This window comes from Poecilia latipinna, unplaced genomic scaffold (genome assembly GCF_001443285.1).
Source record: "Poecilia latipinna isolate Pla-1442-1.1 unplaced genomic scaffold, P_latipinna-1.0 Scaffold104, whole genome shotgun sequence".
Lineage (NCBI taxonomy): Eukaryota > Metazoa > Chordata > Actinopteri > Cyprinodontiformes > Poeciliidae > Poecilia > Poecilia latipinna.
Window position 1 is genome coordinate 992,894 of NW_015112720.1, and position 24,876 is coordinate 1,017,769.

Below are 24,876 nucleotides of genomic sequence, written 5' to 3' on the forward strand. Positions count from 1 at the left end.
ACCCACCCCAATTTACATATTTAAAAAAAAAATAAAAAAAAAAAAATATATATATATATATATATATATATATATATATATATATATATGGAGAAACACGGAGAGGCCATGTTTCTCCATGGCCTCTCCGAATATATATATATTCGGAGAGGCCATGGAGAAACACTTCTGCACGGCTTTGAGGCGATTCTGGGCCACCATCCGGCGTCTCAGGAGGGGGAAGCGGTGCAGCACCAACACTGTTTATAGTGGGGATGGTGTGCTGCTGACCTCAACTAGGGACGTTGTGGGCCGGTGGGCAGAATACTTCGAAGACCTCCTCAATCCCATCAACATGCCTTCTGTTGAGGAAGCTGAGCCTGGGGACTCTAGGTTGGGCTCTCCAATTTCTGGGAACGAGGTCGCCAAGGTGGTCAAAAAGCTCCTCGGTGGCAGGGCCCTAGGGGTGGATGAGATCCACCTGGAGTTCCTTAAGGCTCTGGATGTTGTAGGGTTGTGTTGGCTCACGCGACTCTGCAATATGGCATGGACATCGGGGGCAGTTCCCCTGGATTGGCAAGCTGGGGTGGTGGTCCCCCTGTTTGAAAAGGGGGACCGGAGGGTGTGCTCCAATTACAGGGGGGTCACACTCTTAAGCCTAACTGGTAAGGTCTATTCAGGGGTCCTGGAGAGGAGGGTCCGTCGGATAGTCGAACCTCGGATTCAGGAAGAGCAGTGTGGTTTTTCGTCCTGGTCGTGGAACACTGGACCAGCTCTACACCCTCAGCAGGGTCCTGGAGGGTTCTGGGAGTTCACCCAACCGGTCTACATGTGTTTTGTGGACTTGGAGAAGGCGTTGGATCGTGTCCCCAGGGGGTCCTTGTGGGGGGTTCTCCGGGAGTATGGGGTACCGGGCCCTTATATACGGGCTGTCAGGTCCCTGTACGACCGGTGTCAGAGTCTGGTCCGCATTGCCGGCAGTAAGTCGGGCTCGTTTCCGGTGAGAGTTGGACTCCGCCAAGGCTGCCCTTTGTCACCGATTCTGTTCATTACCTTCATGGACAGAATTTCTAGGCGCAGCCGAGGTGTTGAGGGGATCCGTTTTGGTGGCCTTAGGATCGCATCTCTGCTTTTTGCGGATGATGTGGTTCTATTGGCTTCATCGGAACGTGATCTGCGGCTCTCACTGGAGCGGTTCGCGGCCGAGTGTGAAGCGGCCGGGATGAGGCTCAGTGCCTCCAAATCCAAGGCCAAGGTCTTGAGCCGGAAAAGGGTAGAGTGCCTTCTCCGGGTCAGGGGGGTCGTCCTGCCCCAAGTGGAGGAGTTTAAGTATCTGGGGATCTTGTTCATGAATGAGGGAAGAAGGGAGCGGGAGATTGACAGGTGGATTGGTGCAGAATACGCTGTGAAGCGGGCGCTGTACCGGTCCTTCGTAGTGAAGAGAGAGCTGAGTCAAAAAGCGAAGCTCTCGATTTACCGGTCGATCTACGTTCCCCCCCTCATCTATGGTCATGAGCTTTGGGTCATGATCAAAAGAACGAGGTCCCGGATACAAGCGGCCGAAATGGGTTTCCTCCGCAGGGTGGCTGGGCTCTCCTTTAGAGATAGGGTGAGAAGCTCGGTCATCCGGGAGGGACTCAGAGCCGCTGCTCCTCCACGTCGAGAGGAGCCAGTTGAGGTGGCTTGGGCATCTGGTCAGGATGCCTCCTGGACGCCTCCCTGGTGAGGTGTTCCGGGCATATCCCACCGGAAGGTGGCCCCGGGGAAGAACCAGGACACCCTGGAAGGACTATGTCTCTCAGCTGGCCTAGGAACGCCTTGGGGTTCCGCCGGAGGAGCTGGAAGAAGTGGCTGGGGAGAGGGAAGTCTGGGCCTCCCTTCTGAAGCTGCTGCCCCCACGACCCGACCCCGGATAAGCGGAAGAAAATGGATGGATGGATGGATGGATATTTATAAAACTTACATACCTCAGCTTTAACAGAAGGCAGACTTGATTTCCTTAAAATATAGTGAGAATAGATTTAAATATCTGACATCTTCAACTCAGAAAGTGTTTTCATCCAATTTTTAGAGATGTAATGTGTACAAAGTTAAAAGAGCAACAAATCAAGTTTTAAAATGAGGCACTTTCATTTGATAAAATTTTATATGATCCAATATGCAGAAAGAGTATAGAGTGAAATGTATTGGTTTACAGCATACTCAGGTTGTGCAGTGATTTTTGAAAAGTAACCAAGTAATTAAGTAACTAATTACTTTTGAAAATAAGTAATTACATTTAGTAAAGCTAAATTAGTAAAGCACCTGGATTACTTTTTTGGGAAGTCATTTGCTATTTGTTACTAAAAACTATTTCAAAGTAACTTGTCCAACACTGATAAATGGTAGTCTATTTCTCAACATGTCATTTATTTGCCTTTGTTGTCATGTGACTCAGCACTCCTGAGTTCAACTGAGCAAACATAAAGCACGGAGGAGGAGGGATGCCATATGCAATGCAAGTGCAAGAGTCCTGTGATGTATGATTGTAACAATAACAATTGATTTAAGCATTCTTCCAACGGTAAAAGAGAAACCTCAGAGACACACACACACACCACATACAAGGGTTAGTGAAAGCAGGTGGTATCTAAGTGATTTTATTGTTGTTTAATTCATGCCTGATATTCATGAATAAAGGTGAAAATGTATAATACTTTGGTGATGCTATTGATAAATATGTTGACATTCAATTCAAAAATTAATTCAGCCATTTATAATTTGTGAAATGACATTATTGGAGCTGAAATATATACTTCAAATCTGACATGTACAACTTCAAACTAACTGCAGGAGTAAAAACTGGATATTTGGAGCGAAGGAGAAGAATTATACAATCAAAACAGTTTTAGCGTGGAGTCATGACTTCCGATCTCCTTTGTCCCTTCTGTAATCTGATTGGATTAACCAATCAACTGAAAGAATGTAGAAAATATTGATCTACATTTATACTAGCAGATTCAATCTCATGGGAACTTGAGAGCAGTTCAACACTGTTTTAGTTGTAAAAAGACTTTTGCAAAAAAATGGAACATGTAATTATTTTACATAATTTTACAGTTTTTCTGCAGTACAAATCTTTTTTTTTTTTACTCAAATTCTTATATACAAATGTAGAATGATAAAATAAAAATAAATTAAGACATTTTGGTTTACATAGTGGCAAGATTTATTTAAAACTACACATTTTAACTTAAAAGTCCAAAATTTATATAACACAGATATTTTACTTACACACGTTTCCATCGACATATGAACAAAGCATAAATGTTCAACCCTTTCATTTTGGGTTATAAAATTTAATGCACTACCATGGAGTATTAGAGCCAGACTAATATTTTTTCTAAGTTATGAAAATAAAATAAAAATATGAAAAAAGTCATATATTAAAAGTAAACGCTTACAAGAACAAAACTGCTGTAATAAGAATAGAGATGTAATAAGACAATAACATAATACTAAGATTATAATGTTTTAAAATTAGGGGGAAAGTAGTAATCTAGTTAAAATTAGCAACTTGTGAAGTTTTACTTTAGTATTGGTTTTACAAAAGAAACACTAAATCTTTTGCCACACCAGAATCAAAAGCAAAATATTTATAATACATACAGGTATAATGATTTTGCAGAAAGAACCGCATGTTCTTGCTTCTACAGAGTTTGATTACACTGTATGAGCTTTTTTTCTCTTAACTTTACAATTCCTATATAATTTATATTGTGACTTCATTGTCACATTATTATGACTTCTCATAGGAAAAAAAAATGTTAGTCTGGCCTTAATACTCCATCATAATTCACAACTATGCAGTTTGATTTGTAAGCACAAACTATTTGTGACTGGAAAGTGTGCTCATTGAGCAGATTTAAAACACCGCCTAGACAGAGTTCAAACATCAGATAGGCTTTTTCTCACCTGAGTGAGTTTTTAAGTGCCGAGACAAACCTCCTTTCAGGCTGAAGCTTTTTCCACATGTCACACAGGAGAACGGTTTCTCGCCTGTGTGAGTTCTGATATGCCGAGATAAAGCTGCTCGTTGCCTAAAACTTTCTCCACAGATCCCACATGGGAAAGGTTTCTCACCCGTGTGAGTTCTCATGTGTCGAGATAAAGTTTCTTTTTGGGTAAAGCTTTGTCCACAGATGACGCATGAGAAAGGCTTCTCACCTGTGTGAATTCTCATGTGCCCCGATAAAGCTCCTTTTTGCCTAAAACTTTCTCCACAGATCAAACACGAGAAAGGCTTCTCACCAGTATGAGTTCTCATATGCCGAGATAAAGTTTCTTTTTGCCTGAAACATTTTCCACAAGTCGTACACGAGAAAGGCTTCTCACCTGTGTGAGTTTTCATGTGCTGAGATAGTGTTTGTCTTTCTCTAAAATTTTTTCCACAGGTGACACAAGAGAAAAGCTTCTGACCCGTGTGAGTTTTTAAGTGTCGAAATAGACTTCCTCTCAACCTGAAACTTTTTCCACAGGTAATACATGAGAAGGGCTTCTCACCTGTGTGAATCCGCATGTGATGCGATAAAGTTTCTCTTTCTCTAAAACTTTTCCCACAGGTAATACACGGGAAAAGCTTCTGTCCTGAGTGAGTTTTCAAGTGCCGAAATAAATTTCCACTTGAGCCGAAACTCTTTCCACAGGTCAAACATGTGAAAAGTTTCTCACCTGAATGGGTTCTGAAATGAACTATTAAATTACTTTTTTTAACAAATTTCTTTCCACAGGTCAAACATGAGAACGGTTTCTCACCTGTGTGAATTCTCATGTGTTCATTTAAATAATTACGGCTTAAGACTTTACCACAAAGTTTGCAGGAAGAAAAATTCTCGTTCTTGTGTTTTTTTACACTTGATCCGCCTGGGTTGTCATCGTCATCTCGGATTTCCTGACACTCACTACTCACACTACTTGATCCTGGGTCTGTGTAATCTTTCTTTTCCTGGTTTTGGATATGCAGTTGGACCCGGTTTACTTCTGGTTGCCTATGTTCCCTTTTCGTATACGTAGGAGCTACTGGGATGGAATCAGTCTCCTGCTTTAGTTTAAGCTGTTCTTTCTCAAGATTGAGACAGAGTTCCTCCTGTTCATCCTTTATCTGTGGAAGTTCTGATTCCTCCATTTCCTTTTTAACTAGGAGAAGTTCTGGTTCTTCCTCATTCTCACTTATTAAAAGAACTTGTAGTACTTTCTTTTCACAATTTATCTGTGGAGGTTCTCCTTCATCCTGATCATCCATTACCCGCACTTGTTCTGGTTCCTCCTGTTCAACCTTTATCTGCACTTGTTCAAATTCATCCTGGTCGTCCTTCATCCATTGAGCATCTTTTTGACCCAAACTGGAGTTTTTCTCCTGAATCCACGTTTGGTCAGTGAGAACCTCCACTTTCTTTGAGACACAATGCTGTGGGAGCTCTAAACGGGCAAAAGGAAAAGAAAACAGGCTAATTAGTTAATAACAGCATAAAGAATTAAAAACTCACTTTTGTGATTTCATGCAACTAAAGATACATTAGAAAATACAAGCCTTCAAATTAGAGATGCAAGTTGTCAATTAATGACAATCTAAAGTTGATTGATCTTACCAATCGACTAACAATTAATTGATAAGTGACCGTTTTTTCCATGACATGAAATGCTACATTTTTCATTCAATGCTGAATTTTAAAAAAGAAGTACATCATTATATTTTTAATGATTTTTGCATCAGTTATCAAATACTGTCTGAATAAACAAAAAAGTTGCTAAATAGAAAAAATAAAAGATGAAAAGAATAAAATATGACACGATTCCTCATGAAAGAGAGATGTTCAGAACCACAGAGTTTACTGTCCATTCAATGTCAAAGAAGTGGACAGTAACTCTCTTCTGTCAGGACAGTCAATCAGTAGTGAGAGTGATATTGTGCACAGTCTTGCTTCCTATTCAACTACCTTTTTGTTGAAGTGCCCCTCTAAGCAGCTGTGTATGGTTGAGAAGTTGACACTGCTTCACCATGCAGCACGACTGAATGAGCGGTATTAAGGTGAAACTTAAGGAGCTTGTCGAGTGTTTACATTTCTAAACAGAATCACATAAAGTGGATTTTGCATCTCACACCGGACTCTTTTTGGACCGTTTCACTTTGCTGTCCAGTGATGGCACCGCCATCTTTATTTCTGAATCAACTGGCTCTGCTTAAGAAGGACGAGTGGCACCCTCTTCTGACTGGAAAAAGGTCCAGATGCGGGCATTATTTTTTTAATCAACCGGATCACAAAAATTTTACAATTCATCACTCATTTGAGCAATTGATTATTGTTATAAACTACAAAAAGGAAAAGGTAAAGAAATTGGGCATGTAGTTTGACCTGTGCTCTCTTTTGGGTGTAAAAGAGGTAAAGACTGCATTTTATCATCTGAGCAACATGGTTGTCATTGCACTGCATTTCAGAGATAGGCTCATTTAATTCAGTCATCAGATCTACATGAAAGCCCAGATCAAGAGGCCATAGCTCATTTAACAAGACGTTTTCCTGTGCTATTGTTCTTTGCATATATGCAAAGTGATGTCTCAATCTGAACTTTACTTGGACGATTAAAATATGTTTTGTTTTTCTTTTTATGTGTATATCCACATTTCAATGCACTTTAAAGGCACTTAGTGATACACAGTGTGTGATCTGAGTCCACTGTTTTGATCAGAATGTTAATTTACCCTGGCGTCTTCCAGCTGTTTTTTTTTTTTTTTTTATTCCTCTGATGAATTTCTTTAATAAATACATGCCCGAATTTAAAATTTAGCTAGAAAAAACAAACAAACTATGATCTGACAGGTAACAAGTCAGGATGTCATACAGCAAAGTCAAACAAAGTTTATTATGGTCGGCGTACACTTGTCTAACAAGACAGCACGTTAATCCGTAACAATAGCGCAGAGATCAGCCCTCCTACAACTAACAGGAAAATGCAAATCAACACAACACAAGCGTCGCCTAAATTTACATATTGCGTAAAATTGACAGCTTTATTACTTAATAAAGAAATGTTTGCTTTGTATGAGTCATTCTACAACCCGTTGACTGCAGCTGTTTCACTCGGCTCTAAGAACGATACAAACGAAGACACGAAAGTGGATTGAAAATTACTTACCCATTCAGCCCCGTGATTTCGCCTGATCAGAAAAATCCAGAGAGAACTTCACTGGGACCGATTCCAACAACTCAACCTACTAGCTAAAAAACATATTGTATTTATAGAACTGTTCAATCGCTTTATGTTATTTTTCACGGAGAACCCAGTCCAGGTAACTCTCCTGTTTGGATGGAGTCACATTGGGTCACTGTATGATCCCTTAGTGAGTCCCACGACGGACGGCGTTCAGTCCGCCATGCTAACGCAGGTACAAATGTCTCAGGCTAACTCCGAAGGTGGTCTGAACAAAGCCATATTCAGCTCACACAACATAGCAAAGCTACCACTGCTAACCATACAAAACAAACAAACAAACAAAAAAAGGCTTCTTCTTGGTTTAATGAAGGTTAGTAACATACGTTTCTCACTCAGTATTGACACCTAGTGGGGAAAATAACACAAAGAGAGAGAGAAGGGGGGAAAAAAAGTAAAAGTGTATTTAGTGAAAGAAGATACGTGTGCTTGCTATCTGTTCTGCATCTATTGTAAAAACAACCCATCTGAGCCTCTGAAACAGAAACAAGGTAAAAATCACTCTAAATAAATAAATAAACTCTGGGCTTCTGGTCTCTGCATCTAAATAGTGACTACAGTTTCTAAAGAAAAAAATAAGCTAAAGATTGACTAAACTAATTCCTTTGAATTGCCTTGTTGCTGAAAATGTGCTATATAAATAAAATTACCTTACCTTACCTTAAAAGTGAGTACTCCGCAGTCTCTAAATAATGATAGTAATCTAAGGATGAATCTAAGAAATGTTGTATTGGAATACTCCACAGTTTCTTGTGTGTGTGTGTGTGTGTGTGTGTGTGTGTGTGTGTGTGTGTGTGCGTGTGTGTGTGTGTGTGTTTGCGTATATGCCATCATACAGATTACACACAAACATATATACATATACTATTTATATACATATATAAAGAAACAAATTACATTTATGTATATGTATAAATGTAATTTGTTTCTTTTTTATAAGAGCACATTCTTTTCCAAGTTTGTTTTGTCCATTGGATGGGTTGTGGCACACCACAAACAGCACTTCTTTTTCAACAATGTTTTTTTCTGGTCAGTCTTCCATGTAGGCAAGGTTCAACATATTAGCTGTTAATCTCTGCGGTTCCTCCAGAGGCACCATGGGTGTCTTCACAGCTTCTCAGAGTAATAAAAAAAAAACTGTCGTAGAGTAATCATGTTTTTAGATGTGCCATACTCTTTATTTTTGAATTTAATATTATTCAGAGAGATTTTCAGTTTCTGGGAATTTGTCTGATAACCAAAATCTACTTTAAGTTTCTCTGCAGTTTGACCTCTGACCTGGCTGTTGCTGGTGGTCTTGGTCTTCATGATGCTGTTTAATATTCACAGAACAGTTGTATGTATATAGACATCAACATACAGGTGGACTCTATTTACTCCAAAGATGACATTTGGGTAAAAAGGGTTGCACTGGATTTTATTTTATGGAATCAGAGTAAAGAGGACTGAATACAAATACATGGCACACCTTTTCAGTGTTGATGTTTATACAGACACACACCTAATTCTTGTTGATTTTTCCATTTCCACATTTGTGGCTGTATCCAGGTACATCTTTCTTCAAGTTACTGGATGAAGAAAAAAAAATCATGAACGGACATGAAATGTGTTGAGTATTACATTTTTGGAGCACACAGACCATGACTGAGGATACATCTGTACAGACATCCTGTTCTTATAATTTTGGTGTTTTTTAAAAATTTACATGACTTTATATAAAGTTTTCTATACTTTCAAACACTTTATGACAGATATGCAAAGCTGCTCAGTTTTTGTGTTCCAGCATAGCTGGAACACAAAAAGTCAACTAGATTGAGAGATTAAAGTATTGTTGGAAAAATAATGGAGGACCTGTGGTGCAAAACACCGAGCAGATGAATGCAGGAAAAACTACTTTGCCTTTATTTCTTAAAGAAATTTAAAAAGAATACACCAACAATGAAAACTTCCATTTATTTTCACAAAACACAGTGTAAACATCTTTATTTTACATAAAGTGCATTTATTGGATATCAACTAAACTGGCTATTCAAGCAACTGATAGAAACTAACTGAGCAGGACACTGCAAGTAAAACATATTATCTTTTATTATGAGCCATTAGTAAAAAAATAAAATAAAATTAAGAAGATAGGAAGGGAAACAGTTATGAAATAATAAATTTGTTAACTCTTAGTTTCTCCCACAGATCTAACATTCATATTGTGACACTTGTTGAAAAATTGCCAAGCAATGTCAGGAGTAAATCACTCAGGTTTAGTTTATACCATGCATGAGAGTCACAATATCAAAAACTCATAAAAAGATCAGATTAGAGCTCCAAATAAGCCTTTTGGCTTGGAGATTCTGATAAAAGGCCAGTATGTAAACTTGTTCGTACATTTTTCTTTATTAATTTGTTGGTGTATTGGGAAGAACTACAGGCTCTAACTAAGTGAACATATGGTCATAGTTTAGGATTTTTATTTTTTTTTACTTTTTGTAAATTCACAGCAAGTTTTACACACATTATGCTTTGGAGACAAACTGTTCCCTCTTGTTATCAGATTAATGAGATCATCCTACACATTGGATTCATCCTTCTTCCTCCCAGAGTCGTCTGACAGACACAGTTCTTTAAGAAACGCCTTTTGATTTCAGCGTGACCATCTGTGCAAGTGCTTATTTAGAGGTGGATTTGGCCTGAAAGCCCGATAAATCATCTCTTTACTCAAAGACCCAATGCAACAATGAAATCATATGTTATCCATTATCCTGAGACATACTGTATATACTGTAAATAATATGTACAGGGTAAAGTCAGGAGACAGTGAATTTAAAGTCTCTTTAAAGACAGGGCAATATATAACAGTTATAGAAAAACTATTTACAAATTATATATGCTATATATAACAATTTACTTAGTAAAGTACAGCAAGCAAAGGCGTATGGAGGCCTCAGTCCTCAACGTGGCTGTCATAGGTTCAATTCCTGGCCTGTTGACCTTTGCTGTATGTCTTGCCCCTCTACCACAACAAACTTACTATCATAGGACAGCACAGCCAAAAAAATCCTTATAAAATAAGAAAGTAGTAGCCTACTCAGGGCAGAAGAGAATAGGCAACAGGAGTAACTGATTTCAAGGTATATCACGGCATGAGTTTTTCCACAAAATTTCTCCATCACACCTTTGATAGAGGCATAAGTGTTTTTTTTTGTTTGGTCAGAGATAAAGTACACCGGCAATGTTTGTAGGAGATTCCACAGCCAACAAAAATGTGTGCAAAACATTTAACTTGTTGGTAACACTTTATTTGAAGAGGGGTAAATAAGACTGTCATGACACTTTCATTAACATGACATATCACCTGTCATGAACATGAATAAGCCTTCATGAATATTTATGACTGTTGTCATAAAGCTTCATTCGGTAAATTATGACACTTTTAATACAAAGTTGACATTATTCAAAATGTCTTTGTTATGACAACTTGACATTAACCAAGAAATCATTACTGATATAAATTTGTTATAAAAGTATTACTGATTGCATTTTAAAAATTAGGTAACTTTATGTTATTAAAGGTAAAGTTTAAACAGTAAACAGTTCAACCTTGTATTAAAAGTGTCATAATTTACCGAATTACGCTTTATGACAACAGTCATAAATATTCATGAAGGCTTATTCATGTTCATGACAGGTGTTATGTCATGTTTATGACAGTGTCATGACAGTCTTATTCACCCCCCTTCAAATAAAGTGTTACCAACTTGTTCTGTCTAAGGTTAGAGTTGCATCTTTCACAAAAATGGTGCAACTGGGCGGATTAAAAAAAATTGAAATCTTTCTGGCATGATTCGGAGTTTTACAAAATAACCAGAGGCAACATGGAGAGGGGCTCATCTTTGTTGATTTGTGACCCAACTGCTTTTAAACAAGACATATGATTGTACAAATGGACTGAGCTAAATGTTCATATCTAGAAAGTTCCCAGAACCGTGTGTTAGTCAACTTCTGCCATGATCCATTATGTACAAATATGAAATATGTCGACACGTCAGCAAATGTCAGACCTTCACCCACATGAAGGTCAAACAAACATGCAGATGTTTTGAAGACATCAGTCCACAAATCTCATCACCGTTTGAGAATACTACAAGATTACACCTTTTTACCTTTGTGAGTTTTCATGTGATCCGTCAAGTCAATGCTCTGAGTGAAACAAGCACCACAGATTTCACATAAGTACAACTTTTTGACTGCATGAGTTCTCATATGCACAGTCAAATGACCTCCTTGACGAAAGTTTTTTCCACAAGTCGGACACGAGAAAGGCCTCTCGTCTGTGTGAGTTCTGATGTGTCGAGATAAATTTCTCTTGTCACTAAAACGTTTTCCACAGGTTGAGCATGGGAAAGGCTTCTCCCCCGTGTGGATTCTCGTGTGCTGAGATAATGTCCCACTATGCCTGAAACTTTTTCCACAAGTTAGACAGGAGAACGGCTTCTCACCTGTGTGAGTCCTTATATGTTTCGTCAAGACCATTTGCAGGGTAAAGCTTTTTCCACAAATCACACAGGGGAAAGGCTTCTCCCCGGTGTGAGTTCTCATGTGTACAGTCAAATGATTTTGTTGCCGAAAACTTTTTCCACAGACCGTGCACAAGAAAAGCTTCTCACCTGTGTGAATTCTCATGTGTTCAGACAAATAACTTCGGGCTAAAACTTTATCACAAACATTACAAGAGCACAGATTCTCATTTGTGTCTTTATTCTTCTGTTTTTTTACTTTTTTGTTGTCTACGTTGTCACGCCTACCTCCAGTTTTTTGACACCTTATATCTTGTTTCAGTTCTTTATCTCCATTTGACTCAGAGTTTTCACGATCAATTATTTCGTCGTATTGGTTCTCTTGAAGCCGGTTGCTGCTTGGATCTGGTTCCCCATTATCTCTTTCGTAAGAAGGAGTTATAACAAAGGCATCCGTCTCCTGTTTGATTTCAAGCTCTTCCTCCAGACTAATGCAGAGTTTGTCGTGTTCATCCTTTATCTGTGTAGATTCTGTCTCTTCATGTTCATCCTTTATCTGTACAGATTCTATCTCCTCATGTTCATCCTTTATCTGTAGAGATTCTGGATCTTCCCGATTCTCTTTCTGCCGGAGAGGTAGTTCCTTCTGTTTGTCTTTTATCTGTGGAAATCCTGCTTCCTCTTGGTCCAAACTTATGCATCTCCCCGTGTTGCAGAAACCCTGGTTAAGATGAACTCCCTTCTCTTCCCGTACCTCCTGCTGTTCAACATCTAAACAAGAAAAAGGATAAAAATGTTTAATAATGCAAATATAACAGCACTTTTATTACCTCAAAGTTTTTTTTATTAACAACCTCAACTGTTACAGCGTTGCAGATTGAATGGGTATAAGATCAAATAAAAACAAGAGCTACAAAATAATAGTTCTATAAACTGCATTCAATTAAAGATGTTTTTAAAAAGAATTGACCCATGGGTGTAAAGCAGGGGTCACCAACTCCAGTCCTCGAGGGCTACCATCCTGCAACTTTTAGATTCACCTCTGGTCTGAATTCCCTCACCAGCATTCATTCCTCTCTGCAATAGGCTGGAAACGAGCAGTTTATTTGATCCAGGTGTGTTTGAGCAGAGACGCGTCTAAAAGTTAAGGTCCCTTAGTTAAGGTCTCCCTCCATGAGAGCAGCCTGACTGACAGACTAGGCCACATACTATGTCATGTCTACACATTTACAGTTAACAGTTGCCAACTCAGCGACTTTCTTGCTATGTTTAGCAACATTTCAGACAAAAGATCGGCCAGAAAACTACAATTGACGCACCCCTACTTTAACTAAGAAATTTCACAGCAAACACAAATTAATATTTTAAGTGACACATAGTGGAAATTGACTTCATCAACAGTTTTCTCTTCATAAAATCAAGACTATATTGAGCTTCATAATTGACAGGAGTCCATAAGGTTCAATTATGAAATTGTGCATAGTTTTGATGGCACATTTTGAACAATTTTGAGAAATATTGTACTGCTTATGTCAATAAGAACAGAACACAGGATAAACAGACATGAAATTGAGGTAAAGTGAAATCAATCTGTGATAACAAGGATTTTTCCTTCAAAACAATAGTGGCACATATTGATCTTACCATTTTAATAAGACTACAATTTTAAAAATGTCTCATCAAATATAAACATTTATTTGAGTGAGTCTTGGAGATTATGCATTTCTTATGCTAACAAGAATTATTCTGCAAAAAACAACTTTCTTTGAACAACAGTATAAACTTAGTGACTGAGGGGTATAGATTTTGCAATAAATATAAGTACAACTTTTAGAGTAATAACTATAGCAGTTGAACTCGTAAATTAAATCAGAAAGCAAGAACTAAAAAGTCAATTGCTAAGACGGTTCAGTGTATTAGAAATTAATATATCATTAAATATTTTAGGTTATATTAACATGTTAACAGAGGACTCATTGGTATGTTTTAATTTCTAACGTGAACGCAGACAGTGTGCAAAAATACCGCAATATTTTATCTTTCGCCCAGAAAACAAAAACACGAAGTGCAAAAGGACGAAATAACACCAAGCCCCCACCACCATAAAATGATCACCTCGATCTTGTCATTAACCTGAAATTCAGATTCCTTTCAGCTTCGTTTTTCATTTAGCTTCTGAAATAATCATTTTAACGTTAAGATCTCCCCTACTATACTTCTTTGCACGTCTAAGATCAATAGAACAACAGCAGCACCTCTTATTCTCTGCAGGGTTACTTGAGGTTTCCAGCTGACATCAAGCAGTTTACGTTGGAGATCCAGCTGTTCCTCGTACTGGACGATGGTTTTATCAAACTCCGTGAATATTTCTTCAGCAGCAGCGGTCAGTCGCTCCTTGATGAAGTCTCTCAGAGACTGGGATAAAGACATTGTTGCTGCAGAGGCATCAGTAGACATATTGTAAAGCTAACTCTGCTAAGAGGCCGAAAATTCTTCTTTGCTGTGTGCTGGATATTAGGAAGAAGCGCATTTACTCATTATCGCCACCTGCTGGAAAGAACTAGAAATGTTAATCAATCGATCAATCAATCAAATGTTATTTGTATAGCACATTTCAGCAGCAAGGCATTTCAAAGTGCTTTACATAAATAAAATAAAAACAGCATGTGACATTGAATAAACAGTAAGAAAGAGATTTTGAGAGAACAAAAAAGATTAGAAAAGATAAAAACATTAAAACCCGCGCCCCTTTTAGGACTTCAGTTAAACGTCGTTTAACTGGGACTCTACCCTCTGGGAATTTAGTTAAAAACACCGTTTGACAAGGACTCCAACCTCTAGATTTTTCGGACTCTAACGTCTCGGAAATTCACCTACGTTTCTGTCGTTATCACACTTTTTGTCACGGAACTTAAGCGCCTGTCGTCGCCGGACTCCGCCGTCCGTTTAACACGGGATATCCAGGCCCCGCCGCCGGACAGGGCAAGGTCTTGTGCCTTGCAGCACCAGGCACCGTTCGCCTGTCACACGTAATTTTTGCGCTAGGACTACGCCGTCCTACACGAATCATTAAAACGTAAACAGTGAGGAAGATAAATGAAAATAAATTAATAAATAGATAAAAAGTAAATATAAAAACATTAAAAACATCAAAGACATCAAAACCCGCACTCTAATCCTAATTTAGCCATAGCAACTCTAAACAGGTGGGTTTTAAGTTGAGATTTAAAGGCGCCCAGTGTTTCAGCTGTTTTACAGTTTTCTGGAAGTTTGTTCCAAATTTGTGGTGCATAGAAACTGAATGCTGCTTCTCCTCATTTGGTTCTGGTTCTGGGGATGCAGAGCAGAACCAGAAGATCTGAGGGGTCTAGATGGCTGGTACAGCAATAACAGATCTTTAATGTATTGTGGTGCTAAACCGTTCAGTGATTTATAAACTAACAGTATTTTAAAGTCTATTCTTTGAGCTACAGGGAGCCAGTGTCGGGACTTTAATACTGGTGTTATGTGCTCTATCTTCCTGGTTTTAGTGAGAACACAAGCAGCGTTCTGGATCAGCTGCAGCTGTTTGATTGATTTATTAGTCAGATTTGTGAAGACGCTGTTGCAGTAATCAATGTGGCTAAAGATAAACGCATGGATGAGTTTCTCTAGATCGCGCCGAGACATAAGTCCTCTAATCCTGGTGATGTTCTTCAGGTGACAGAAGGCCGACTTTGTGACTGTCTTAATGTGGCTCTGAAGGTTCAGGTCAGAGTCCATCACTACTCCCAGGTTTCCCAGGTTAAAGTTTAATTCCAACCGCTGATTATTTATCTTAATTTGAAATGTTTATTTTGAGAACTAGTCTTCATTGCATGATTGATCATTGCGAATTAAGATTCTGTTGCTATGGTTACACACCATAACAAAATAGCAAAGTATGAAAAATATTGCTAATAAATCTGTCAAACTACAAACCATCCAAAACAGGAAGGAACAAAAAGGAACTTCAGCATAATAGTTGGAGAAACAGTAGCTTCTGAAGACTATGAGTGAGAGAAAACATTTTTCTTTAAGACAAAATATCAATTTCTATTCATCATAATTACAAAGCTGTATATGAAACATTACTTATGCCGATATTCACTTTGCTATTTTTATTCTACAACTTTGACAAACAGAAAAAAAAAACTGCAGCAGGCAACATTTAGCTACAATTGCATAGGTGGGTCCGTTTAAATTAATTACACTCAAGGTAAGACATTTTAATTTTGTAGGTAAGATGCAAACTATGCCCACTCATTTCTGTAAACAATGTCACAGAAATAAGTGGGCAAGATACAAATACATTTTTAAAAATGTGTGGAAAAAGTCTGGTATTTCAATATGCCAAAGTCATTATTATATAAATTCATTACAAAAAGTGGAATATTTCAAGACTTTCTTTCTTGCAATTTTGATGGCTGTGGCTTACGGAGAAGGAAAATAAAGAATTATATAGCTCAGTAAATTTTAATTTTTACACGAGGATGTCTTAAACAGAAATACCAAGGTTCATTTTCATGCAGTCAATTCGTGGCCGGGTCTCCTCTTGCATGAATTACTGCATCAGTGCGCAGTTGAGTAGAGGCAATCAGTCTGTGGCCCTGTGCAGGTGCAATCGAAGCCCAGACTATTTTGGTAGCTGCCTTCATGTAATCTTTCTCCTGATAACGGTCCATAGATTTTCCACGGGGTTCAGGTCTGTGGAGTTTGCTGGCCAATCCAGAACAGGAACATTGTGGTCATTTAACCAGCTTTTGGTACCACTGGTCATGTGACTGGTGACTCAAGCCTCAGTCCACTTCTTATGAAGCTTCCCTAAATTCTTGAATGGATTTTGTTTCACTAGCCTCTCAAAGATGTGATTATTCCTGTTGCTCCCTTTTTTACTCCCACTCAACTTTCCATAAATACACTTAAATAAAACACCCTATTGACAAGCAGCTTCTTTAGCAGTGACCTTTTCAGATTAATCAGTTAATTAGATGATTATTGTGTGACACAATGTTTACAACATGTAACTTTTCCACAATATTCTACTTTACTGAGAGACTGTCATCTGGGTTTTCATGATCTAAAAGCTATAATCATCAAAATTTCAACAAATAAAGGCTTAAAATATTTCACTGTAGGTGTAACAAATCTTTATAAGTTTCACATTCTGAAATGTTTTTCACATTATTAGATTTGTTTTAGATGTACCTGCATTTAATGTCCTGCTTAATAATGAATATAGTTTTACATTCATTACACTTCACAGACAGACCTTTCCTTTTAAGAGAACTGTTTAGTGATGAAAAGCTGAGCCCAACTTTTCTGGCTGTTTTGATATTCCCCTCATAGTTTAAGAGCATTATGAAATTTACAATATTACACCTGCTCACCTTGGTGTGTTTACTGAAACAGCTAACGCGCATGGGTTCTCATGTGTCGGGATAAATTTCCTCGTTCGCTGAAACTTCTTCCACAGATCACACACAACAGCGGCTTCTCTCCTGTGTGACTTCTCATGTGCCGGGTCAGCGAAATCTGCAGGGTGAAGCTTTTTCCACAAGTCAAACAGGAGAAAGGCCTCTCGCCAGTATGAGTTCTCATATGAACGGTCAGATGAGTTCTTTGGCCAAAGCTTTTTCCACAGGTCACACACGAGAAAGGCTTTTCACCAGTGTGAGTTCTCACGTGACGCGTCAACGCAATTCTCATGGTAAAGCTTTTTCCACAAGTCAAACAGGAGAAAGGCCTCTCGCCTGTGTGAGTTCTCATATGAACAGTCAAATGATACCTCTGACCAAATTTTTTTCCACAGGTCACGCAGGAAAACGGCTTCTCACCGGTGTGTGTTCTCACATGCTTAGTCAAATTGCTCCGAGTAAAAAGTTTACCACAAACTTTACAAGAACACAGATTGTTATTCAGGTGTGCTTTCTTCTGTCTTATAACCTTTGGGTTGTCTAGATCGCCACTGTAACCTCTGATTTTCTGACACCATTTTTTCTGCTTCAGTTCTTCCTCTCTAGCTCTGCTTGATCCTGATTCTTCATGGTGGCTTCTTTCCTGGTCAGAAGAGATCTGGACGGTGTCTTGGTTCCAGTTTGGTTCTGGGCTCAACAAAGAGACATCTGGTTCCCGGTTCTCTCCTTCTTCATCAATAGGACTCACTATAATGATATCAAACTCCTGCTTCAGTTCAAGCTGCTCTTTCTCCAGACTGATGCAACATTCATCCTCCTCTTCTTTGATCTGTGCTAGTTCTGGTTCCTCTTTTATCTGGGGAGATTCTGGTTCATCCTGTTCCTGTTGGCCCAAACTGGAGTTCTTGTCCTGGTTGCAGAGCTGCTGGTCAGTAATAACCTCCTCCTTCTTCCAGACAAAATGCTCTGGGAGGTCTAAAATAGCAAACAGGTAGAAATGCTGATTAACATGGTTATGAGGAAAAAAAAAACAAAAAAACAGGTGATTTTCACGTTTTTATATAACTCTAGATATTTTGGAAAGCAGTGGTCATACGATTCCAATAAATAGTACCAATCATCAGCAGGTTGTTTTGAGTTACTATAATTTGATCACGCCAGTCGACTGATCCAGAAAGTGATCAAAACAAAACAAAAAAAGTTCACTTTCTTTTGTTTTTGAAAAGTGAAGAAAAGAGACACTTCTTCATCAACTATCAATCAATATATCAACATAACTCAAAAATATATTGTGAGTTCTGATGGGCCTTTGTTATTTGTCACAACATTGATCCATGAATTTGTTTTAACTTAATTATTAGTCACAACATTAATTTATGAATCTGATAACTGAAATCAAGGTAATGGTCAATTAAATAATACTTCCTCAATCTTAGCTGCATTACGGAAATGTTTTAGTAAACTGTCAGAAGAGCCAACAGAAACAAACTACTGATTCATTTCAGTAGTTTGTTTCATTCATTCATTTCAGCAGCGGTCATACGAAAGGCTCCTCAGCCGTTCTCATTACAGGGGATAAACTCATAATGACCAGGGTAAAATCCCAAAGCTTTTACTCAAACTGATTTTATTCTTTTAAACTCATTCACACACTTCTGAAAATATGACTCCTCTGTTTTCTGAAAATAAAAGGGTCATATCTTTAGATTTTTATCAGAAACACTCGTGTTATTAAAATTTACTAGACTAGACTGATTTAATCAGACTGTTTTAATTATTTTACCCATAAAGTCCCTCAAACCAGACTGTTCTGCATCTCTGTGATCAGTATTTCTTTGCTTTGATGGTTCATACCTATTCTCTGTAGATCTATATGGGGTTTCCAGCAGATTTCCAGCAGTCTCCGCTGACGATCCAGCTGGGCCTCGTACTCGACGATGGTTTTATCAAACTCTGTGAATATTTCTTCAGCAGCAGCGGTCAGTCGCTCCCTGATAAAGTCTCTCAGAGACTGAGATGAAGACATTGTTGGTGTGGAAACTCAAATATTCAGCTCATAAGACACAGTAGAAATAAGCTAACTGTGCTAACAGACACAGAAAATCTGTTACCAAGAATGAAACCTGTTGACTCATTATCGCCACCTGCTGGAGGGATGCATTTAAGATAAGGTAAAGTGATTTTATTTATATAACACATTTTCACCAACAAGGCAATTCAAAATGCTTTACATGAATTAGAACGAAATACAAACAAAATAACAAAACAAAGGAAAAAGCAAAAGAAAAAAAGTAAAAAAACCACATATTAGTTGGTCCCTCCTATTTAAGAATAAGTGGATTTTTTTGTTTTGTGTGTCTGCTGTGACAGCTGCTGACAGACTGCATGGGGGTAAAACAGATCACTGTACCAATATTTAAAATAAAGACAAGTGTGACTTCAAACCACTTTTATTAGCAATAACTTGGATACAATTTCAAGTTTCTCACAGCTGGTCTCAAGGTCCATCAAAGGTCTACAATCATCATCATCAGATTTATTACTGTCAAGCAGATCACTGCCCTCTTCAGAAACTGTAACCATAAAGGCAGAAGCAGTGGATTGTTCCATGTATTATAATTGTAATACTTATTGTACTGTTACAATAAGTACAATGTAAAATATGCAAATGTTAGATGTCACAATATCCACCCTTAAACGGAGACAAATCCGAGGCATGGAAGTATGTTGTCGAACAAAAATGTAATGCTTGAGATACTCTGTGAGGGATTTACCCCCTTCCTAACAGGTGTTGTTTTTGTACGTCTGTATTCTAATTTATCTGGTAAATGTATTTTTTGTTTGGAGGAAGTAACTTGCTTTATTTAATATTTTGTTTTAATCATTCTCTCTCCTCTTTGAGGTCATCTGGTTACGTGTTGCCATGGAAGCGCGCCCATGACCAGTGCTGACAAGGACCTGGTGTTTTCAATAAGCCTCACTGGGAAAATCCATTGTTTGAGAGGGAGGGGAGTTTTCGGATTTTTTTCGCATAAAGAAAAAATTCAGAGCTCTACCATTTCTGGATTCTGTCTGATTTCTGATCGCAACACTCTTCCATCTTAGCTGCCTTACAGACTTATGTCTTAACACTGAAAATTACTTCATCCCAGGGAAAGTTTTTCCACAGTTCTTGATGAGAACGACCTCTCATTTGTGTCTTTTTATGTGACTAGTTAACTGAGTTTTTTGAATGAACCTTTTTCCACATGTCGTACACAAGTGAGGCTTGTGGCCCGAGTGAATTTTATTGTGCCGAGATAAATTTCCACTATTGTTGAAGCGTCTTCCACAGATCTTACATGACAAAGCCTTCTCACCTGTGTGAGTTTGAATGTGACTGGTCAATTGAGATTTTTGAATAAATGCTTTTCCACACACCACACACAAATGAGGCCTGTGGCCTGAGTGAATTTTTTCGTGCCGAGATAAATTTGTGCCACTTTTAAACCGTTTTCCACAGATCTTACATGAAAACGGTCTCTGATCTGTGTGTGTTTGCATGTGACACAATAACTGATTTTTTTGAATAAACCGTTTTCCACATGTTACACATAAATGAGGTTTGTCCCCTGAGTGAATTTTTTTGTGCTGAGATAAATTTGCAGCATGTCTAAAGCCTTTTCCACACGTCACGCACAAGAAAGGCCTCTCACCGGTGTGAGTTGTCTTGTGAGAAACTTCACCATCCCACAAATTCTCCTTCATCTGCCTTTTCTTCTGTTTCTCTACTTTTGGCTTGTCTACAATGTCTCTGATTTTCTGACGCCCTTTAATTTGTCTCAGTTTAGCATCTGTACTTGATCCGGAGTCTTCATTGTCGCTTCTTCCCTGGTTTTGGTTCACATTGTCAGAAGAGAACTGGACGACGAGCTGGTCGAAGTTTGGTACAGTTTGTCTGAGGTTTCTCTCGTCATAGTCAGGATTTTCTATGAAGGTATCAGTCTCTTGATTCATTTCAAACGGTTCAATCTGTATCTGTGGAAGTTCTGGTTCATCTTGTTCCTTTTTTACAAAGAGTGGGTCCAGATCACAGGGGTTCTGATGCATCTGCTCAAGTCCTGGATCTTCCTGGTTCTGTCCTAGAGGTTTTGTTTCCTTTTGGTCCAAATTAGAATGACTCTCCTGCTCATTGAACAGATGTGAAATGTCTGGAGAGGCAACAAAAGAAAAGTGACGATAAATGTGATTATAAGAAATAACACTTCACATTTCTAATTTATGCATTTAAAATGTTTTGGACGTTATTTAATCTTCTTTAGTGTTACAGTTTTATATTTGGTCCTTTATAAAAGATGAATCTGCTAATGTTTAGAACTGACAATTGTAATCATTTCTCTTCTGAAAAGCATTTTTATAAATGTACATACTTCTGACTGTCGAAGTCTCAACGTGTTTGGAAACAGGTTTTAGACTGCTCTGCCCATAATACCAGAAGAAATACTTGAAGAAAAACTTACATTTGTCAGACGCGTAGTGAGTTTGGATTTGATTCATAGATTATTCACCTATTTTGATCAGGGATGGATTTTAACGTGTTGGGGCAGCTACACAATAAAAACGTCTGCTCTGGTTTGAAAAATATTTAGACTCCTGAAACCTGAGCTGGACGTTTTACTCTAAAATAATTGCTCAAACCTTGTGATTTGTGACAGTCTTATAAAGGCCGATTTCAGTGCTTATTTTAAACCAGTTAAAATATATTTTTTTTCTTTACAAGTTCAAATAAGACAACCTGTATGTCTGTGATCAGTAAAGCAACATCAGTTCCTCTGGTGGTTCATACCTATTCTCTGCAGCTCTATTCTGGGTTTCCAGCAGATTTCCAGCAGTCTCCGCTGACGATCCAGCTCTTCCTCGTACTGGACGATGGTTTTATCAAACTCTGTGAATATTTCTTCAGCTGCTGCGGTCAGTCGCTCCCTGATAAGCTCTCTTAAAGACGTAGATGAAGACATTGTTGCTGCAGAAACACAAATATTCAACCCGGAAGACACGATAGAGGAAAGCTAACTCTGCTAAAAGACGCAGAAAGTCTTCTTCTTGGACTTCGTGGCGGCTGGGAAGCAACGTTTTGGTTCATTACCGCCACCTATTGGAATGAAGTGTGGGTAACGATGGTAAATATGTACAAAATACATTTATAACTGTCTTTTAATAAGTAATATCTTCTCTTCTAATAAGAGAAGATATTGAATGCCTTCTCAAGATTGCAGAGCAGGGTTGTATCCAGGAAGTTTCTAAAGAGAGATAAATGGGGACCAGCAATGACCTGGGAGTGTCACAAAAATAACCAAGATAGGAAGCAGGACTGGAATAAATTGTATGAGTTACTCAACATGAAGGTCAAAGATTGAGATTAATATAAAGCACACATTCTAAAGCTATTTTCTCTCCCGATTATACAAATATAATCAATATAAGATTTTCCTCATGGAGGGTGTTTGAGATTACATTTTTCTGAGCAGTGAGTCTCTGAACCTCATGGTAGAAAATGTTTAGAATTGTACAAAAACTTGTACAATTCTGTTTAATACCTGTACAATTATTAAACAGATCATTGTAGCAATATTCACAACAAAGAAACAAGAGTGTCCTCAAACCAGTTTTATTAGCAATGAATACTTGAATTACATTTCAAACTGTAGAAAATTACTGTCAAGCTTTTAACTAGAGACATGACAAACAGAAGTGGACCCCAAATTCCTCACAGATGGTCTCACAGTCCTGTTCATCAAAGGCTGACAATCATCTTCATCAGATATATTACTTTCAGGCAGAACGTTGTCCTCTTCAGAAACAGTAACCATAAAGGTAGAAGCGGTAGCTTTTTTGCATGTATAAAACTTTTAAGTGAAATGTTTAAAGTACAGTACAAAACATGAAAATGTTAGACGTCACAATATCCAGTTTTGTTTTTTCTATTGGAGTTTTATAACCTTTCAACACAACTCAAGCAACAACACAACAGCTCAGAGCCAGTGTGACCAACTGAACACAAACAGACCTGAGGCATATGACTATGTTGTCAGACAAAAATGTGCTGCCTGAGACGCCTCAATGCTCCAATGTTTCCACAAACATTGTAAGTTACTACATCGCCAGAAAGGTTTTCCACAGGTCTTAATGTGAACTGCCTCTCACTTGTGTGTTTCTATGTGAGTGGTTAACTGATAGTTTCGAAGAAATCCTCTTCCACATGTTGCACATGAATAAGGCCTGTGGCTTAAGTGATTTTTTTTGTGCCGAGATAAATTTCCACGACTTTTGAAGCGTTTTCCACAGACTTCACATGAGAACGCCTTCTCACCTGTATGAACTAGAATGTGACTCGTTAATTGACGTCTTACAGAAAACGTTTTTCCACACACCGGACACAAATGAGACTTAAGGTTCGCGTGACTTTTAGTGTGCTTAGATAAATTTCCACTATTGCCAAAGCATAATCCACAGATCTCACAGGAGAGCCGTCTCTCATCTGTGTGTGTTGGCATGTGACGCATTAACTGAACTTTTCGAATGAACTGTTTTCCACATGTCGTACATGAATGAGGTTTGTTGCCTGAGTGAATTTTTTTGTGTCGAGATAAAGTTCCACTAGTGCTAAAGCCTTTTCCACATGTCGGACACAAATGAGACTTAAAGCTCGCATGACTTTTAGTGTGCTTGGATAAATTTCCACTATTGCCGAAGCGTTTTCCACAGATCTTACCTGAGAGCCGTCTCTCATCCGTGTGTGTTCGCATGTGACGCATTAAATTAAAATTTTGAATGAACCGTTTTCCACATGTCATACATGAATGAGGTTTGTGGCCTGAGTGAATTTTTTTGTGTCGAGATAAAGTTCCACTAGTGCTAAAGCCTTTTCCACATGTCGGACACAAGAAAGGCCTCTTACTGGTCGGAGTTGTTGTACGAGAAACTTCACCATCCCATAAACTCTCCTTCATCTGTTTCTCTACTTTTGGTTTGTCTATGTTGTCACAATTCCTTCTGATTTTCTGATGCCCTTTAATTTGTCTCAGTTTAGCATCTGTACTTGATCCGGAGTCTTCATTGTCACTTCTTTCCTGGTTTTGGTTCACATTGTCAGAAGAGAACTGGACGACGAGCTGGTCGAAGTTTGGTACAGTTTGTCTGAGGTTTCTCTCGTCATAGTCAGGATTTTCTATGAAGGTATCAGTCTCTTGATTCATTTCAAACGGTTCAATCTGTATCTGTGGAAGTTCTGGTTCATCTTGTTCCTTTTTTACAAAGAGTGGGTCCAGATCACAGTGGTTCTGATGCATCTGCTCAAGTCCTGGATCTTCCTGGTTCTCTCCTAGAGGTTTTGATTCCCATTGGTCCAAATTAAAATGACTCTCCTGCTCATTGAACAGCTGTGAAATGTCTGGAGAGGCAACAAAAGAAAAGTGATGACATATTATTACAAGAAAGAACACTTCACTTTTCTAATTTTATGCATTTAAAACGTTTTGGACGTTATTTAACCCTCTTTAGTGTTATAGAAACACAGATCTTTGATATTTAGTCCTTTATAAAATATTAATCTACTAATTTTTTGAACTATTGATAATTATAAAATGCATCTGTCATTTTTCTTCTGGATAGCATTTATATGAATATATTTATCTTTGCCGATCACCTGGATTGGCTGTTAATTTTTC

General features: G+C 38.3%; 5 protein-coding genes across 6 annotated transcripts in view; all 5 read right to left on the reverse strand.

Annotated features, from left to right (window-relative positions):
* Positions 1-3,163: 3,163 nt before the first annotated feature.
* Positions 3,164-7,527, reverse strand: LOC106944599 (zinc finger protein OZF-like). The gene is made up of 2 exons (XM_015027683.1): positions 7,153-7,527; positions 3,164-5,436 (listed from the first exon to the last, which is right to left on the reverse strand). The coding sequence occupies exons 1-2, from the start codon at positions 7,154-7,156 to the stop codon at positions 3,914-3,916; spliced, it is 1,527 nt and encodes a 508-aa protein (XP_014883169.1). The 5' UTR covers positions 7,157-7,527; the 3' UTR covers positions 3,164-3,913.
* Positions 7,528-11,094: 3,567 nt separating this feature from the next.
* LOC106944601 (zinc finger protein 37-like) lies at positions 11,095-14,293 on the reverse strand. Its single transcript, XM_015027687.1, has 2 exons — positions 13,991-14,293; positions 11,095-12,506 (listed from the first exon to the last, which is right to left on the reverse strand). The coding sequence occupies exons 1-2, from the start codon at positions 14,190-14,192 to the stop codon at positions 11,368-11,370; spliced, it is 1,341 nt and encodes a 446-aa protein (XP_014883173.1). The 5' UTR covers positions 14,193-14,293; the 3' UTR covers positions 11,095-11,367.
* A 1,920-nt stretch (positions 14,294-16,213) lies between these two features.
* LOC106944606 (zinc finger protein 248-like) lies at positions 16,214-22,316 on the reverse strand. Of its 2 annotated transcripts, none has more exons than XM_015027697.1 (3): positions 19,025-19,328; positions 17,144-18,145; positions 16,214-16,719 (listed from the first exon to the last, which is right to left on the reverse strand). In XM_015027697.1, exons 1-2 carry the CDS (start codon positions 19,194-19,196, stop codon positions 17,166-17,168), a joined length of 1,152 nt encoding a protein of 383 aa, XP_014883183.1. In that variant the 5' UTR covers positions 19,197-19,328; the 3' UTR covers positions 16,214-16,719; positions 17,144-17,165. The 2 variants fall into 2 exon arrangements, with proteins under 2 accessions (XP_014883183.1, XP_014883182.1); XM_015027696.1 differs by adding an exon at positions 22,199-22,316 and having other exon boundaries at positions 16,648-18,145; positions 19,025-19,231.
* Positions 19,605-22,205, reverse strand: LOC106944604 (zinc finger protein 543-like). Its single transcript, XM_015027693.1, has 2 exons — positions 21,996-22,205; positions 19,605-21,360 (listed from the first exon to the last, which is right to left on the reverse strand). The coding sequence occupies exons 1-2, from the start codon at positions 22,165-22,167 to the stop codon at positions 20,360-20,362; spliced, it is 1,173 nt and encodes a 390-aa protein (XP_014883179.1). The 5' UTR covers positions 22,168-22,205; the 3' UTR covers positions 19,605-20,359.
* Positions 22,317-22,801: 485 nt separating the features above from the next.
* LOC106944608 (gastrula zinc finger protein XlCGF8.2DB-like) overlaps positions 22,802-24,876 on the reverse strand; it is a 7,020-nt gene continuing 4,945 nt past the window's right edge. The window contains exon 2 of the mRNA XM_015027698.1: positions 22,802-24,599. Coding sequence (XP_014883184.1) covers positions 23,350-24,498 — 1,149 coding nt within the window. The 5' untranslated portion in view covers positions 24,499-24,599 and the 3' untranslated portion in view covers positions 22,802-23,349. The remainder of the gene's footprint in view (positions 24,600-24,876) is intronic.

Coding starts and splice junctions, on each gene's coding strand:
- LOC106944601 (XM_015027687.1), bottom strand. CDS start 14,192: ATGTCTACTGATGCCTCTGCAGCAACAATGTCTTTATCCCAGTCTCTG. Junction 12,507..13,990: donor AACCCTGCAGAGAATAAGAG/GTGCTGCTGTTG, acceptor TTTCTTGTTTAG/ATGTTGAACAGCAGGAGGTA.
- LOC106944604 (XM_015027693.1), bottom strand. CDS start 22,167: ATGTCTTCATCTACGTCTTTAAGAGAGCTTATCAGGGAGCGACTGACC. Junction 21,361..21,995: donor AATAGAGCTGCAGAGAATAG/GTATGAACCACC, acceptor TTGCCTCTCCAG/ACATTTCACATCTGTTCAAT.
- LOC106944606 (XM_015027697.1), bottom strand. CDS start 19,196: ATGTCTTCATCTCAGTCTCTGAGAGACTTTATCAGGGAGCGACTGACC. Junction 18,146..19,024: donor TATAGATCTACAGAGAATAG/GTATGAACCATC, acceptor TTGCTATTTTAG/ACCTCCCAGAGCATTTTGTC.